Source organism: Phyllobates terribilis, unplaced genomic scaffold, assembly GCF_046119375.1.
Source record: "Phyllobates terribilis strain yellow unplaced genomic scaffold, ASM4611937v1 Scaffold_7__3_contigs__length_470593459, whole genome shotgun sequence".
Classification (NCBI taxonomy): domain Eukaryota; kingdom Metazoa; phylum Chordata; class Amphibia; order Anura; family Dendrobatidae; genus Phyllobates; species Phyllobates terribilis.
In genome coordinates, this window is record NW_027362767.1 from 51,594,821 (window position 1) to 51,613,111 (window position 18,291).

General features: G+C 45.7%; 1 protein-coding gene across 1 annotated transcript; it reads right to left on the bottom strand.

The window, feature by feature from the left end:
• Positions 1–15,197, bottom strand: LRR1 (leucine rich repeat protein 1). Its single transcript, XM_073638567.1, has 4 exons — positions 14,851–15,197; positions 11,076–11,174; positions 5,608–6,335; positions 1–1,299 (listed from the first exon to the last, which is right to left on the bottom strand). The coding sequence occupies exons 1-4, from the start codon at positions 15,034–15,036 to the stop codon at positions 1,044–1,046; spliced, it is 1,269 nt and encodes a 422-aa protein (XP_073494668.1). The 5' UTR covers positions 15,037–15,197; the 3' UTR covers positions 1–1,043.
• Positions 15,198–18,291: the final 3,094 nt, after the last annotated feature.

Sequence of the window (18,291 nt, forward strand, 5' to 3'; positions counted from 1 at the left end):
CCATTAGTACGCGTCCAGGTGATGTCACGAGTCTGAACTGATCATTATTCTGTTAACCCTTTACACAAGGTGATAAGACTTACGATGGCTGAGGCACGTCTACTGAAGTATAGGCAACGGTGTATTCTCCCATCCCCCAGAAATTAGATATGGGTGAAGCATAATGCCCCATGCTTCTACAAAAAAAACCATAATCCACCTGACCGAACATCATCTGGTACATTCCCCATATATAGCATCTGGTAACAGTAACCATGTAGTCCATGTACACCACAGCACCCAATTTACTGCTTACAGCAACCATGTACAGCCTGGGACAAGAGTTAAGCCTCCCCCATACAAATGTTGGCTGCACCCGCCGATGTTAGCAGGTTCAGCCGATGATTATTGTGTATGGGGGGAGCGACTGACTGATAGTCGGGGAAGGTGTCGCTTGGGGTTGTGCAATTTCGGACTGCCGATTGCTTTGTTCTCCTGGAGATGGGAATAACCCTTTAAGAACCTGACAGAGCTCTAAGAATGCAATGAGCTTCTCCATGTGCGAGACCAAACACAGCTACAAACCATTCAAGTGGTTAATAGGAACTGAGGGTAAAGCAACTTCACTATGTGTACGATATGCCATGTGCAGGGCATGAACCCCCTGTCCTGACGCCCCCTCAGGTCCTGCACTAGGTATGAGGCATTCTGGAATAAAAATGCACCGGTATGTTTTGTGCCCACGGTGCACAACTGAAGTCTCTTGTACCGCAACTTTACAAACTATTTACGGCCGCTTGAGGTGTGACATCTTATAAGTAGCCAGTGTGACTTTCCTTTTGGAAAACTATATCTTGCATTGCTTGCAGCAGGGGGGTCATGACATGCTGGGGCCTGTAGTCCGTCACCACTGCTCTATATAATACATTTCTTGCACTCTTCTGACTCTGAAGCAGCTTGTCTATTCATTATGTATCAGGGCCGCTGCCAAGGCACCATGCTCTGCGATAGCAATGCTCAGGGAGCAGATTGTGAGACAGATCTGGGGTGGGCAGCTCCTCACTTTACACTCTGGTGCTTTGCAGGTATTTATCGAGGAACATGGAGTAGCAGGTGAGGGAACAGAAGTAGCAGATGATGGGGGCCTCAGTGCCCCCCATGGAGTCCACAAGGACGACCGTCTGAGACACCTGGTGCAGATTCATTACAACAATCGTCTGGATGAAAGACGACAAGCAGGGCCCCCCACAGTCACACGTCTTGGCCACCGACAGATCTTGGCAGAGGTGCTTGGGGATCACTTGTGGTCCGTATGGGATTCTAGATAAAAGGGATAAAAAAAAAAAAACCACAATATTAGAGATTTAAAAAACAAACACCTCACCCCATCCCCATTTCTTTTACCTCAGTGTTTTGTACATTTGATTATGTGGTCACGCCTCGGGCACAGTCAACGCCACAAGAAAATACTGAGCAGTAATCATAACCTTCAGGTTTCACAACAGCTGAGAATTAGGTCAGCGACACAAGTGTGGAATAGAAAAGAGGTCAAGGAACGCTCAACCTCATTATTAGGAAGAAAAAAATAACTAATTATATGCATCTCACTCAGGAGCTACATGACATGTAATGGCAGCCATCGTGACCCAGCTTTCTGAGGAGCAGATTTACACTAAGGATAAAACTTACTATTGTCCATTACTCATCCATATAATAGTAGAAAATAAAAAACAACCCACTGGGGGTCTTATTACTCTGGAGCCCAGAGTTCCTCCCATTTCTCCTTAAGGCACGACTGCAGGGATGGACAGTTTTCACTGGAGCGGCAGGTAAACTTTTAACACACTACATGGACAAAAGTATCGGGACACACAGCTTAACCATCACTCAACGCCGAGCGTCGGATGGGGTGGTGTAAAGCCGCCAGCACCGGATTCTGGAGGAGATGTGTTCTGTGTAGTGACGGATCACACTTCTATGATGGAGGGGTCTGGGTTTGGTGATTCCAGGAGGACGTTACCCCCTGACTGCATTGTGCCCCCTGTACAGATGGTGGAGGAGGATAATGCTATGGGCCCTTAGTTCCAGTGAAATCTTAGTCTTTAGCACAAGACATTGTGGACAAATTGTAGCTATAGCTTTGTGGGAACAGTTTGGGGAAGGCTCTTTTCTGTTCCCCATGACTGTGCCCAGCGCACAAGCTCCATACAGACATGGAGGGGAGAACATGACCCGGAGTCCTGACCTCAGCCCCATCCAACACCTTTGAGATGAAGTAATTAGAGATTGTGAGCCCGACCTGTCCCCAACATCAGGGACTGACCTCACAAAGACTCTTCTGGATGAAGGGGCAAAACTTCTTACAGACACCTCCAAAATCTTGCAGAAAGACTTCACAGAAGAGAGAATATTCCCATCTATGAATCATTCAAGTGTCTAACATTTCATACAAGTCTCCAGCGCACACAAGCCCGGAGGTCACACACGTGGGTCTTTGCTGTCATTCCCCCCAGGATAAATGCCACGAGACCCCTCATTCTGAGGAGGAGGCCAAGGACTGATGTAAAAGTCTCTATGTAAGCACGTAATGGCGTCCTGGCCGCTGGAAACAATTATCTACATAGGGGGCTTCTTTGCGCCATAACAATACACGATCCACTGTAACAAAAGGATCTAGAATGGGTGAGAAAACCCATCCAGGGCGTCAGTGGGTGCTAGAGAAATCATGTGAAAGATGGACCCCCAGAAATAAGTGCAGATGGATCACCTGCGCCACCACAGGTATAAGGCACTCAGGGGTGGTCACTAGTTTCTGGCTAAGTGACTACCTGGACCCAGAGCCCTGATGGCACACAGGCCAAAAAAAAACAAGACCGACCCAGATACACTGTGACACTCAGTAACAGGCCATCAGCTCCGGTCATACCTTTATCATTTTCTTAAGACACAGAGTCTCATCTCTAGGAGGTAAAAAGAACTAAAAACAAACCTTTTGGCATTACATTTTGAGACTGTGTATTGACACCCTAACCCTAGAACAAAGGAGCCAGGAGCCATGTCGGCGCTCTTCTGCTTGGCTTTCCCTTTCTAGGACTCTGCTTGTGCCGCTTTCCAAGAAACGAGGAACAAAACCTAAATGAAGGCAGAGAGCAGAGTATTGAGTGCAGCTCCTATAGCAGGGGACGGGAGCGGCACAGCAGAAGCTTCTGTACTCTGTGCCGGTGTCAGGGAGGACAGGGCTTCTGAAGTTACCACGTTCTCTGTCTTCAGTGGAATAATGGGAAAGGTGAACCCTGAAAGGTGATAACGAAGTCATAAGTAACCGCCACATAAAGAGACCTGTGGTTTTAAATGGAACGTGTGCCCTACAGTGAAACATACACAGGAAAAAACCCCACAGCGTTCCCACAGCACACAGGGTAGTGGAAAATCTCCCCAACAGGACACAGAGGATTTGGGCCGACTGCCTTACATCTACTGCAAAAGGCTATGAAGAATCTGACATTTTCTGCAATGAAACCAGAAGAAGATCACAGCCAGACAATTTCTTGTATGGGTTTTTCACAAAACATGGAACCATTACAGTCTATGCGCGTGTTCACATTTGTTTCTATGCAGACCAGTTGTCAGTTTTCAAGATGATTTGCAGAACAAACTCGTCCACTCAAGTGAAAGGATCCATGACAAAAACGGGCAGCACATGATGACTTTCCTGTCATCCAAGTTCTGGGTTTTTTACTGTTTAATGGGTCAGAAAAGCTTTTTTATTTTTTATTTTTTTTATAGCAGATGGTGAAAAAGGAAACAGGCCAAAAACAGATCCAAAATTAGATCCAGGGCACGGGTGAAAAGGACCTTTTTTTCCCCCATACATAAAACCCCCAGATGTCTGAATGATGCTGAAATCATTTGGTTCGGACACAGACGGGACGGGCTCTGCGGGGAGAATACTGACGTTTTTCTGGCTAAAATTAAATTAGAAAAAGAAGCCGATGTCTAGTGATGTGAGGAGCAGTCACTGCGGAGGTCTCTCGCCCCTTCTTCTGCAATGAATAGAGAAGACCACTAAATGACAGAAAATCAATCACCCTGGAACCACTGACGGAGGGTCCTGGCTCCAGCCCAGCACCTTACATATCAGCCATTTGTAATCCCAGACTGTAGCTCATATGTCGTCTGTAATCCCTTCTCTGATACATGCCATCACTATGATCAGTGGGGGACGCTCTGCAAATTCCTACATCAGGGTAAAAATAGGTTTAAAGTGGTTCTCCATGACTAGGATATTGATGATTATCAGATAAATGGGGCCATCGTCTGGAAGTGCAGAGTCAGAGCCGCTCCATACACTGTGGTGCCCGTTCTTGGTACTGCAGCTCTGCTCCTATTCACTGCAATAGAAACTGAGCTGCTGCAGCCAAGAGCGACCATGACAGTTACCAAGCGGTGATGTTTCGGCTCCGTAGACTGTGGTGCCAGTTCTTGGTACTGCAGCTCTGCTCCTATTCACTGCAATAGAAAGTGAGCTGCTGCAGCCAAGAGCGACCATGACAGTTATCGAGCGGTGATGTTTCGGCTCCGTAGACTGTATACTTGCAGTGAGCAGCATACAGCCGATAAGAGGGGCTGCCGGAGGTCAGAAGGCCCCAATCTGATACTGATGAGGTTATATAATGCAGACAACATACTTGGATTTTAAAGGGATTGTCCAGGACTACGATGGTTAGGTTACTGAGCATTGTAGTCCTGGCCAATCAAGGTAAAGCCCAAGTATGATTTCTGCATTATATAACCTCACCCAAACAGGTCTGAGCACGCTGTGATCCAATATATCAGGGGCAATCCTTTTCTCGGAGGATCTTTCTTTGCCCTACTTTCTATAGGCGCTCCACCCCTCTCCCCAATATCAGGATTGTCCCATGTCACACCACCAAACATTCATGGCACATCCAATGACCACATTTAATGCCCTGCTTAAACTTGTGTTAAAAGTTCTGCCACTTTCCATTCTACATTGTGTATTCCTTATCAATTTTAAGATCTTTGTTTGCATGTGAAGACTGGAATCCTGTATGGTCCTAATAAGTTGGATCTGCTTTCATTTTAGGGCAGGAGAGGGACTTGTGCAGTGATGTCTGATGGCCTAACCCCAGGATACCTCTGCAGCAAAGTGTCAGCTGTGAGCAGGACCGGAGCAGGTCCAGAGCCTTTGGTGTATACTCCAGATGAATCTACAGAGGTCCACCCCCAGAAGGCGGCCAAGACTATCCTTTAGGGACACATCCAGTCTTTATGTGTCCTGCGCTTTTCTATTCAGAGACACAGTAGAAATACTGTATTCCGAGGGGGTATATGTTTTTACAACGGGAACTTATGGGAGACGCATCCATCTCCATGTATATAGTGGGATGTGTCAAGTCAAATATTCATCCCAACATATACCTGTGACATAACCTATACAATATTATATGAATATAGCTTAAGCGGAAATGTTTCCATTCACTGACAGCAAACAGTTATTCAAGGAAACACATTCCCGTACTTTTCCAGCTATAGAAAATTCAGACGATAGTCAAGAAAGTTTTAACCCCTGCAACACCTCCAAAGAACCTGCATGTCACACCCTACCTGTAACCAAGCGTCGCCCTTGAAGCGGTTTCCAGTAATGTAAGTGGGAACTTCAGCAGGATGTCGGGAGCCATAGGATTCGCTTTCGCAAAGGGATTCCCAAAGAGATCCAGATTCTCCAGCGCCAGCTTTTTGAAGCTGTTGGGAAGATATGGAAGCTTATTTTTGGTGGCGGAGAAGAAGCGCAGTTTACTCAGCTTGCCAACGGCAAATGGCAACTGCACCAGCTCGTTTCCGTCCAGCTTCAGGTTGACCAGTTCTGTGAAGTTGCAGAACTGGACGGGGAGAGCCTTCAGCTTGTTTTCACTCAAGTCCAAAGACTTCAGAGACTTCCTCCAGGTGGAGTCGCACAGCTCGACCTCGAACGTCTCTAGTAAGTTGCGGTGCAGGCTGAGCTCCTGCAGGCACAGCAGGTCCCCGATGGTCTTCGGCAGCTTCTTGATGTGGTTGTTGCTGAGGTCGAGCTTCTGAAGTCTCTTGAGGCAGAGCATCCGCATGTCCAGACGAGCCAGCTTACAGAAGGAGACCTGGAGATGCTCCAGGGAGTAGGGGAAGCTCTTTGTGAGGGGATAGTCTTTCTTGCAAGTAATAATCATTCTGGTTCGGGGTTTTTCAATTTCAGAGGTCTTGGCGGGAGTCAGACGGGACAGGAGCACAGGGCTGGCATCGGTGCCCTTGTGCGCTAAACTCACAGCAGAAAGGAAGTTCTTCAGGTTGCAAACATCGGCCTGAAACAAAGAAAATACATAAATGTTAGTAGGGAAAAACAGAAATTAGAGAGTAGATTTTTTACCCCTAGAACTGTGTATTGTAATCTATAGGCGATGTCTGGCATGGCAGCTCGGGCCCACAATGGTGGCTCCGCTAGGGGGCCTACAGCACTGACTTGTGGTGGGAACGATGGAGGTCATTTCCTGCTGCTCTCCCCAAACTGCAGCATTGAAGTTAAAGGGTGCGCCAGCTTATGAGGTCAAGTTCAGCCATCCATTTAAATAATAGCCAAAAATGATGGCCATAAATGGATCCATGTGCAGGTGCTGCGCTCGTCTGCTGGACGACATACAAGCGCTGTGTCATTAGTGCATGCTGCGATTCTCTTGCACTAGCACATGGGCCAGCATTGGTCAGCGAGCAGTCCGTGGGCGGTCAGTTGACTAAAAACATACCTGTCTGAATGAGGACGAAGTTCAGATGATCCTATACGAGAAACCTCTGCTTTAAAGTCCAGAAAAAAAATAAATCTTCATTTGCAAGGTCCCGTACGCCTGCCATGTCTCTGCCATCTATATGGCTATTATTAAAGGAGTTGTCCAGTACTTTTTATTTTATCCCCGATGTATTCACCTTGTGCCCATAATTGTTTTTGTAAATACCTTTGGTTGTCCTTCTTGCCTGTGAGCGGCGCTATCGCTGGCCGCTCAGAAACATGACGTGACCCCCAGCGGCAGCAGTCTCAGACATCCGCTGATGTCACGTCAAGTTCCGGCTGCAGCGCTCCCCGGTGAGTGATGGGCTGTGGCCGGGGTCTTACTTGACGTGACATCAGTGGAAGAAAGCCGGCTGCAGCCGGGGGTCACGTGATGCCTGTGAGCGGTCACCGATAGCGCCGCTCACAGGCAAGAAGGACAACCACAGGTATTTACAAAAACACTTTTGGGCACAGGGTAAATACATTGGGGAAATAATAAAAAGTACTGGGCATCTTCTTTAACACCTGTTATTCACACCCTCAAAAATAATAAAAAGCCTCAATAAATTTCCTGTCTAGACTTTGCAAATGATCTCTTAAAGGGAATCTATCATGTCTCCAAACACTATTAACCTGCGCAGGTTAATAGTCTTCCAAAGTGGTGCAGCCGCCGCACTGAAAATGCAGCTACAGGCAGGAAATAAACTTTATTCCTCCAGGCAGCCTCTGGCTTTCAGTCATAGAGGTGTGACGGTAAGGTGAACTAAATTTTGAGAAAGGGAAAAAATAAATAAAAAATTCTGCCATTTTGTGTTTCTTTTTTTTTTTTATTCAATAAAACCATTTGGGGGTAAATGTAAGTAATTCATTGTGATGTATTAGTTACAAACAATTTTGTCATTTGAGTTTTTTTAATGCTTGCCACTGTATGCTGATTAGCACAGAGCGGTCAGACGGCTGTCTCCGGACCGTGCATGGCGCCTCCTGTAGGCCTGCAGTCGCCGCTGCATCTGCCTGTATTGACATCTTCCACTCTGCCCGTTGTGTCTCTGCACAGAGCTCGAGTCTACTGCTCATATGCAAGAGGCTGTGAGGATGACGTAGAAGTCATCCACATCAACCAAGGCGGGAGTGGCGATGATTGTAGGTGCAACGGAGGCACCAAGCACAGTGGCTACTAAATTGATTGGCGCAGGATAGTTATTAACCCCTTTATCCCCAAGGTGGTTTGCACGTTAATGACCGGGCCAATTTTTACAATTCTGACCACTGTCACTTTATGAGGTAATTACTCTGGAACGCTTCAACAGATCCCCCTGATTCTGAGATTGTTTTTTCGTGACATATTGTGCTTCGTGATTGTGGTAAAATTTCTTGGATATCACTTGCGTTTATTTGTGAAAAAAAAAATGGAAATTTGGCAAAAATTTAGAAAATTTAGCAATTTTCTAAATTTAAATTTTTATGCCCTTAAATCAGAGAGATATGTCACACAAAATAGTTAATAAATAACATTTCCCACATGTCTACTTTACATCAGCACAATTTCGGAACCCAATTTTTTTTAATTTTTTTATTATTATTAGGGAGCTATAAGCGTTAAAAGTTGACCAGCGATTTCTCATTTTTCCAACAAAATTTACAAAACCATTTTTTTTAGGGACCACATCACATTTGAAGTCACTTTGAGAGGTCTTTATGACAGAAAATACCCAAAAGTGACACCATTCTAAAAACTGCACCCCTCAAGGTGCTCAAAACCAAATTCAAGAACTTTATTAACCCTTCAGGTGCTTCACAGGAATTTTTGGAATGTGGAAGAAAAAAATGAACATTTAACTTTTTTCACAAAAATGTTACTTTAGACCCAATTTTTTTTATTTTCACAGGGGTAACAGGAAAAAATGGACCCCAAAATTTGTTGTGCACCTGGGGGTTCAAGGTGCTCACCACACATCTAGATAAGTTCCCTGAGGGGTCTAGTTTCCAAAATGGTGTCACTTGTGGGGGGTTTCCAATGTTTAGGCACATCAGGGGCTCCCCAAACGCAACATGGCGTCCGCTAATTATTCAAGCAAATTTTACAATCAAAAAGTCAAATGGCGCTCCTTCCCTTCCGAGCCCTACCGTGCGCCCAAACAGTGTTTTTCCCCCACACATGGGGTATCTGCGTGCCCAGGGGAAATTGCACGGCAAAGTTCAGAAGAGAAGGAGCACTGTGTAACTTTTTGAGTGCAAAATTGGCTGGAATAGAGAGCGGATGCCATGTTATGTTTGGAGAGCCCCCTCAAGGATTTTATCAAGGGGTATAGTGAACATTTTAAACCCAGAGGTACGGCACAGAATTTGATAACATTAGGTCATCATATTGAATAAGTTGTCATTACTCTTGAGAGCAAGTGCTCGCTACTTGAGTTTGCATCGGGTACTCAGGTATGCACCATGTATCGCGGAAGCTCGAGTGACATGCTCGAGTCCCTGCTCCGCATGTTTCACGGTTATTAGACACCCCAAAAAAAACATGCAGGGATCGCTCGTGCATGGCAGGCAATCACCACAAGTCTTTTTTGCCCGCGAAGCATATGGGGCGGAGACTCGAACATCCGCGATACTCGGTGCATAACCGAGCACCAGATGCAAACTCAAGTAGCGAGCACTTGCGCTCAACACTAGTCGCCATATCGTCATCTTTTTATTTTTTACTTTTGAAAAACATCCCAACCCTAATACAACCCCAACGTTTATTTTTTACGCTGCTCCTCATGCGGTATAAGTGATTAGAGGACTTTATTCTTCGGGTCGGTGTAATTACAGAGATACCAGAATCATATCGGGTTTTTATGACTGACAGCTATCACACACCAAAAGGCGCATTTTTTTTGTCAAAACTAGTTTTTGCATCGCCATATTTTGAGAGCTATAATTTTTCCATATTTCGGCCCACAGTGATGCGACTGCTTGTTTTTTGAGGGATGACTTGACGTTGTTATTGGTACCATTTTAAGGCACGTGACATTTTTTGATCGCTTTCTATTCCGATTTTTGGGAGGCAGAATAAACAAAAGACAACAATTCAGGAATTGTTTTTTTTTTATTCGACTCCGCGTGTGGTAAAATTGATAAGGCAGCTTTATTCTTCGGGTCAGTACGTTTACAGCAGTACCACATTTATATTGTTTTTCTATGTTTTGGCACTTTTACACAATAAAAGCTATTTTATAGAAAAAAATATTTTTTAGCATCGCTTTATTCTGAGAGCTATAACTTTTTTATTTTTTGGCTGATGGAGCGATATGGCAGCTTGTTTTTTGCGGGACAAGATAACGTTTTCAGCGGTACCATTTTTATTTATATTCGTCTTTTTGATCGCGTGTTATTCCATTTTTTGTTTGGCGGTATGATGATAAAGCATTGTTTTTTGCTTCTTTTTTTTTACCGTGTTAAATAAAGGGGTTAACTAGTGGGACAGTTATATAGGTCAGGTCGTTCCGGACGCGGCAATTCCAAATATGCGTACTTTTATTGTTTTCTTTTTTTTCATAATAATATTTATTGATGAGTACATTATATTTTTATTTTTGGTGGATTATTTAGTTTTTCATTTTTTAACACTTTTTTTTAAAACTTTTATTCTTTGTCCCACTATTGGACTTTCACTTTTTATATTCTGATCGCCTGTATAGCATAGGGATGGAGCACCATCCCTGTGCTATACAGGCGGTCAGCGCTGCAGAAGATACTTTGGTCAAGCGCAGTGCATTACCAAAGTATCTTCCTGCTGTCTGGTGAACTGGATGTTGTCATGACAATATCGGGTCGTCATGGCAACATCCAGGAAGCGCGGCAGGTAGCGTTAGACGCCAGCAGGAGAGTTGAGTATCGAGATCACCTCCCATTGCCCCCGCAATGCTGCGATCAACTTCGATCTCAGCATTGCGGAAGGTAATGTGCCGGGAGCGGTGCGGGACCGCTCCCTGCACTTAGTACCGGGTGTCAGCTGTGACAATCAGCTGACACCCGTAGGGGATCGCGCCCGCACAACCTGTGTGCGGGCGCAATCGACATGACGTATTAATACATATCTGGCTCTTAAGTCCCAGGGCGCAGATACGTATTAGTACGTCTTGGGCTTTAAAGGGGTTAAATGAATTTTCCTGGTATGTGGCGCAAAGGAATGCTATTAAACAGGGATAAAAGCTGTTACCTCTATTTACGCCCCCCCCCCCGCCTGCTATGTCAAATTATTAGTGCCCCGTGATAAATACACTCACACTTGTACCTTGCTGAGACATATGTCCACCGCCGGCTCTCTAAGTCGTATTGTGGCCTTTCCTTCACTTACAAATTTGGAAAATAAATTCTCAATGTTCTCCTGCAGCTGTATGGGAGAGAAGAGAAGAGCGATTAGTGTCAGAGGCGACATAAAGCAAATACTAAAGCTGCAAAACTGCATTCACCAAGTATATTGACCAGGAGCGATACTGTAGCAGGGTCACATTGTGCAGCCGATTACAAGTCTTTGACTTTCACAACTTATTTTCTACTTTCAAAGTCTTTGGAAAAATTGATCAGCAGTCATTAATAACCTATTAGATGGCTAACAGTCTGATATTCAGTACAACAGTCATCTTCTTGGGAATCCAAACTGCAGATTCGATGTAATATCTTTGCACAGAAGAAAGAAGATCACAGCGCGCCTCCATAGTGATCACATAGGCTGATCAGGAGATCAGAAGACATTTTACCTGAACCAGATAAAATTCCGTGATTGTGGTGTGCATGCGCCACCTAGTGGTGAAATCCAGTATACTCGCTATGAATAAATTTTCATTACTTTGACATCTTCAGATTCACTAAATTAATTTTAGAATAGGAATGTTCAGGCAGTGGACGTGATACTAATTCAGGGTGATTCAGAAAAAGAGTAAAAGTCTGCAGTTAAAGTCACAAAAGAGGGAAATAGCAGTGACTGAAAAAGCAAAGCAAAACCGGCTTAGTTACCTGTCGCATTTCGATTTTCTGCAGCTATCAGTAAGACATGAGATGGAAACATAAAAGTGAGAAAAAGCTATTTGCGTGTTGCAATTTTCAAGTCCAGGATCTGCTGGGACACGTTCAGAATAAATTTGGAAAATGTGTTCCACATAGAAACTGCTTTCTGTGTTGGGTGAAACAATTCACCCATTCAGCGTTTGAGTCCGTGGGGCACAAAAACTTCGGAGGAGACCGTGAACAGGATTGGAGCCGTGTAAGAGTGTAGTACTAGAAACTCTGCCAGAATGACTAGTGTGGAACTACAGGTGCCACAAACCCCGGGATCAAACAAAGTCTGTGGTCCCTTTTAGCCGAGGATCTGGTCACTTCTACCTGGACATGTTAAAGCAATGGCTTATGCCACAGATGAGCTATGCTGGGCAGACCGTCCTCCGTCAGCAGGATTGTGCACTTCCACACCAACATTTGGATTTTCACTGATGACTGAATGAAACTATCAGAATGTTGTATCGACAGTACCGTAAAGAGTTCAAGGAGTTTTATTCTCTTATGAATACTGAGGCTATAATAAATGTTCTAAAATTAATTTAGCAGATCTGCAGCCATATATAATGAAAGTGTAAGGCCAGATGAGACAACACATTAGGAATGGCAATGGACACAGCAGTATTCATGACAGAAGTGCAGGGGTCAGATGCACTTAATTCATTAAGAGTCGCATGATACAGGGAATCTGTCACCTTTAAAGAGTGTAAATGGGGTTCCTACAACATCCTCATACCCTCAGAGGTGTCCCTCATACCTCCATATGTCTTCTATCATGATCCGTGCTGCATGTAACTTGCCCTATTTGGTCCGATGGGCGACTGCTTAGCAGAGAGCACAGCGCGCCTGCGCAGACCTCCCATTCGCCTGCGCAGACCTCCCATTTGCCTGCGCAGACTTGTGACTCTCAGCGGTGTTTACTGGGAATAAGGAGGCGACGATCGCGGTCCGGAGACACCCATCATACTGGAAGGAGCAATTTACAGTCAGTGTGAGAAAGACAAAGAATTTGTTGGAAGTACGTGGGGCATTTATGAGGATATAAAGGGGTTGAAGGAATCCCAATTGCACACTTACCAGTGACCGGCATGAGCCTCACCAGCAAAGTTACTGCAGTCAGGACTGGAGTACATTTCTGTAATAAGTTAGTGCCACTAAAGTGGCATAACTTATGAAGAATTTGTTGGGTGGGCATCATCATGCCCTGTTCACTTTCGGGATTCTGGCTGGGACTAGCGTGAAAACACCAAGAGTTTCAACATTTTTGTCCATTTTTGAGTTGCGCAAAAATTTGGCATCTTTTCGCTGGATTTCTTGGGTAAAACATTTTGATGAATGAGGGAATAAGTCTGTGTACAACTGGAAAAGCTCCTGACATACTTTAACATTGGCCACCAAATACCAGGAGGTCCTATAAAGACGACCGCTGCAAACACACCATACACAGACCAGTATAGTCAGGTAATGCCTCCCCCAACCTGCTGAATCACGGGAGACACCTGTACCTCCATGACCAGTAACAACACAAGGAAAGCATCACAGGTTTATGTGCATAAGAAAATTTGTCTTTACAAAATTTAAGGGGTTGTCCTGGATTTAGTTATTGATGGAGTTGCCGAATGTCAATCAGCTGTTTGTAGCTCCTGAGGTGGTAGGAAGTGCACAGCTCCACACATTGTATAGTGGCCATTCTCAGGTACTGCAGCTCAGCTCCTGTTGAGGTGAATGTGGTGTGAGCTGCAGTACCTGAGAATGGCCACTACACAGGGTATGGGGCTGTGCTGTTCTGTCCACAGTGAGAGCTGCTGAAAGCTGATTGGTGGAAGGTGCCGGGCGTCAGACTGCTACTGATCTGATATTGACAACCAATCCCAAGGGCGCTGTCAGATGACCATATGAATCAAAGAGTATGGACTACAATAAACGGACTGGTTGGTGGGTCTCCCAACCTGTGCATAACGGCGTCATATATAAGAAAAGGTCACGAGACCTGCCAGCGGTCCAATTTATACAGTTAATATGGCTGCGATACTTGATTTGATCCGATACTTGGACAGCAGTCGGCCATGCAAGTCAGTGAGTCCGTAGAAAACATCGGAAGGCACTGGACGACATCTGAGGGTAGGCTAATTTTCGCGCACGCAAAGAATGGAAAAGGTGGACATTTTTCTCCATCTTCTCATTTGATAGAATTGGGTCGCACTGTGCTCAGTGCCATTACCATAATCAGCCCGATGCTCTCGGATGACAGAAGCTGCTGCCGTCCGCACCTGCCCTTGGTCGCCCATCTACACCCAAGCCCTGGACAACGCCTTCAGCCTACGGCTGGACGGCACATCTAATGATTTCCTGTGGTGCCGCATTAGGACCTGAAATCTACTACTGCGACACAAGACAAATGTATCCATTCTGTGTCGCTGGAGGCACCGGACTCACCACAGAGTTCAGCGCAAGATGCAAGTGATTTATCTGCAATTTATTATTCAGCACAACCACAGCTCTGATAGTCTCACGGCAGCACGCTGCACCAATGTTTTAGTGGTGCGACTTGTGGGAGGATTGCTCATAGCACATGTGTAGCCGCGACACAACATGGGTTATAAGCGCCTCTCAGCAGCACATCAGGGGCCGCTGCACGGCAGGAATCAGGATCACCGCCACATAGGGAGCACAAGCCCCATTGTGATTAATAGGAGTCATGCACAGATCCCTGCCGTGGGGCCACGCCAGCAGCTGGAGGCGGAAGCTTTACCGGCCGCCCCTCATGTGGGGGACCACCTGTCCGATATGGGGCCCCCATTATCAGCACCTAAAAGATGAAAACACCCCTTCAATGTCCAATTCAGAATAGCCGCTAGTCAGGCGCCAGGTCCGTCCGCTAGTCAGGCACTATTCTGGATTAGGACTGTTACAGCCTCCATAGAAAGCTATGGCCTGTCAGTAACCGGCACTCATCAGGCATTGGCTGCTGCAGAACCTCTTCTCCCCCACAGTTCTGAGGAGCGGGCACTCGCCTTGTATCTGGAGCCAGCCTTGTCCTTGATGGTACAGACCATCAGGTAGATGGGCCCCCGCTGCCCGCAGCCGTTCTCCGCCTGCCTCCCCACAGACAGCACAGCCCGGGTCCCTCGCCCTCTATTCCTCATGCCGAAGGTGGGCAGCAGCCGGCTCACCACCTCCACCTCACACTGCAGCTTCATGGCGCCGAGCTCTGCTGTTATTCCGCCTGGGTCATAGAGAGCAGAAGCCGCTCCGCACCGCTCTATCCCGCCATGGCAACAGCAACTTCGTGTTCCCGCTCATCAGTTACGTGACGTCATTGCACCTCCAACTCCGGCAACATGATAGAGAGGACGGGCTAGAAAGCCGCATTCTCTATGGTTATTGCTGGGGCCCTGTCTATACTGGGGAAATGTGGCCGTTGTCAATAGCAACCAATCAAAATAGCTTTAAAATTAAAGCTCTATTTCCGGTCGTACTCATATTAACCCCATTATGTCTGGGTGATTTTTCTGTTCTTCCTCCCCTCCTTCCAAGAGCCATCATTTTTTTTTACATTGTTTCCATAGACATCATTTGTAGTTGTGAATGGCACCAATCAATCGCTAAACAGGGGATGAGATAGTGAAAAAATTAAATAAAAGCAATTATATATTTTTGCTTTTAGGATGTTTACTGTGCGATAACAATGATTATCCGGGTCAGAACCACTACGGCGATAGCAAATCAATATGTGGCATTTATATCTGAGTGCTTTACATAAAGAAAAAACTTTGTAAAAAAATTCAATTGTCTTGTGTCGCCATTTTCCGAGACCTGATATGTTTTTTTTTTCCTCCTGTGGGTGGCGCTGTGTGACGGCTTGTATATATGGAGTTATGATCACTTTTCACTCCGTTTTCTTGGATTGGAAGATTCGTCGCCATTTCTTAATACTTTTTTCTTGATAGCGTTTACCCTACAAGTCAATAAATGGGCGAATCCAGATTGCGATCAGCGCCGCCCCGGTCCCTTCAAAAGCCGACTCTTCTATCTGGATGGAAGTGGATGACGTCTCTACATCATACACACGGTTCTCGAAGCCTCGCAGATCAGAGACCGTCAGCGCAAACTCATGTAATGCGAAGACGCTGACTTCACTTGTACATCACCAGCGCCTGCGCAGGTCTCTGATTCCACTGCGCAGGTGCAAGACTTCGAGCACTGTGTGGATGATGTAGAGACAACATCCACTTCCACGGAAGAGTCAGCGTTTGAAGGGACCTTGGCGGCGCTGATCGCAATCTGAATGCACCCGTCAGACCGGACCACATAATTTACGTGCAGCGCAGGACATGTATAAAATGTTTTTTTTCAAAGTTTTGCAGGGGCCCCTGTGAGGATACAAAGGGGTTGTAGAAGCAACATTCACATGGTGATGGGGATAGATTATAAGCCAAAAAAAACTGGTGATCCCTTTAAATTCATTTACGTTTATCCTTTTTCGTCCCAGTGGGAGAATTGAACCTGGGATTACTTGATCTGTACAAGGCTGTGAGCAAAATCAACATCTTTCAATTCATTGTTGTGCCAAATTAAATATAAATGAATATATAGGAGCAGCTCAGAGGAAGCAACACACAGATCCAGCAGTTGTATTCAATGTAAATTCCTGTTTATTTAGACTGAAAGGCATGTTTATATAGACAGATAAACAAATGAATGGCCTGTATTCAGGGTGGTCCTGACATGCACAATAGATATAGCCTGCAGTCATCCAGGCGCTGTGTGGATGAAAGTCTATGCAAGTTGTTAATACAAGGAACAAGATGGAAGATACAGGCAAAATGGTTTCCTTCACACTGCAATACTTTGGTACTGCATTATATGGCAAAATGCTGATCTATGAAGTCCAGCCACAGGCTTGAATCTCTTAGGGTATGTGCACACGATGCAGAAATGAAGCAGAAAATTTAGGCTGAGTTCACACAATGCGTATTTCATGCGTTTCCGCGGCGTTTTTGCAGTTGCGTAAACGCCGCGGAAACGCATGAAAAACGCATGGTAGAAGGGCAGCAATGTTCCCCAATGGAAATCCGCATGTGCTGTGCCCATGATGCGGATTTTTCCGCAGCGTGAACGCTGCGGTCAAAAATCCGCAGCATGTCAATTAATTTTGCGGAAACGCGGCGATTTCGCCGCCATTGACTTGCATTAGAACGCGCCAATTCCGCAAGACAGCATCTGTACTTGCGCTATTGACGCGTTCTAATATGCGGATGGTACCCGAGCGTGGAGGAGAGGAGAGTCTCATCCACACCCAGGTACCATTAAAAAAGCTGTAAAAAAAGAATAAAATAAAAAATAAATGTATTCTTACCTTCTGTCGGCCCGCGCAGCGCTCCCGCTTGGTTCCCGGCACTTGCAGTGAGTTGTAGGACCTGCGCTGACGTCCGAGTCATGTGACGGGTCACGTGACGCTGACGTCGGCAGGTCTTTCAATTCAAAGTTGCCGGCAGCCGGGAACTTTGTAAAGCAGGACAGCGCGGGCCATCGGAGGTAAGTATATACACTCTCTCGGGTCACACTATATAAATCCATGCTGTTTGCATGGATTTATATAGTGTGACCTAGTTGTCAAGCACTTTCCAGGTGATGCTAAAATCGCCTGGAAAGCGCTTGTCAATCTGCATGCGGAAACGCATGTGAATCTGCATGTGGATCCGCATGTATTCTGCAGGAAAAACGCATGCACAATCTGCATGCGTTTTTTCTGCCAGGGAGATGCAGAAATGATGCAGAAATTTTCTGCTTCATTTCTGCATCGTGTGCACATACCCTTTTAGGGTATGAAGTGGTGGCCTTCCGTAGATACATTGGCACTTGTGATCATGGGCGGGGTGGTAAGCTCCTGATCACAACCATTTAAATGCATATACAAGGTTAAACAGTGGCAATTGTTTATTATATAGCGGCATTAATTCCGCAGCGCTTTACAGACATCATCATCACTGTCCCCATTGAGGGACAAAATCTAAATTCCCTATCAGTATGTGGGAGGAAAATTGAGTACCCAGAAGAAAAACACACAACATGCAAACACCTTGCAGATGTCGTCCTTGGTGGAATTTGAACCCGTGGACAAAGCAACAGCGCTAACCACTGAGCCACCATGCTGGACATTGAAGTTTTCTCCAGTCGCTGGCTGTATAACACAGTTAGCCCCCACCAAGTATGGAGAGGAGCATCACAGATCCATCACGCTTTTTATTGGCTGCTGCTGGGAACTAAACAGTATGATGGAGTATGTAGTGCTCAGCTCTATACACTATTCACATCTGGCCGCCAAAGGTAATAAGAGCTGATGGGTGGGAGAGCCGGATGCTGGACCCCAACTCATCCTATACCAATAAGTCATCAATGTAAAATACTGGCCAACTCTATTTAAACTGTTGTTGAAGGGGTTTCACAGTCCT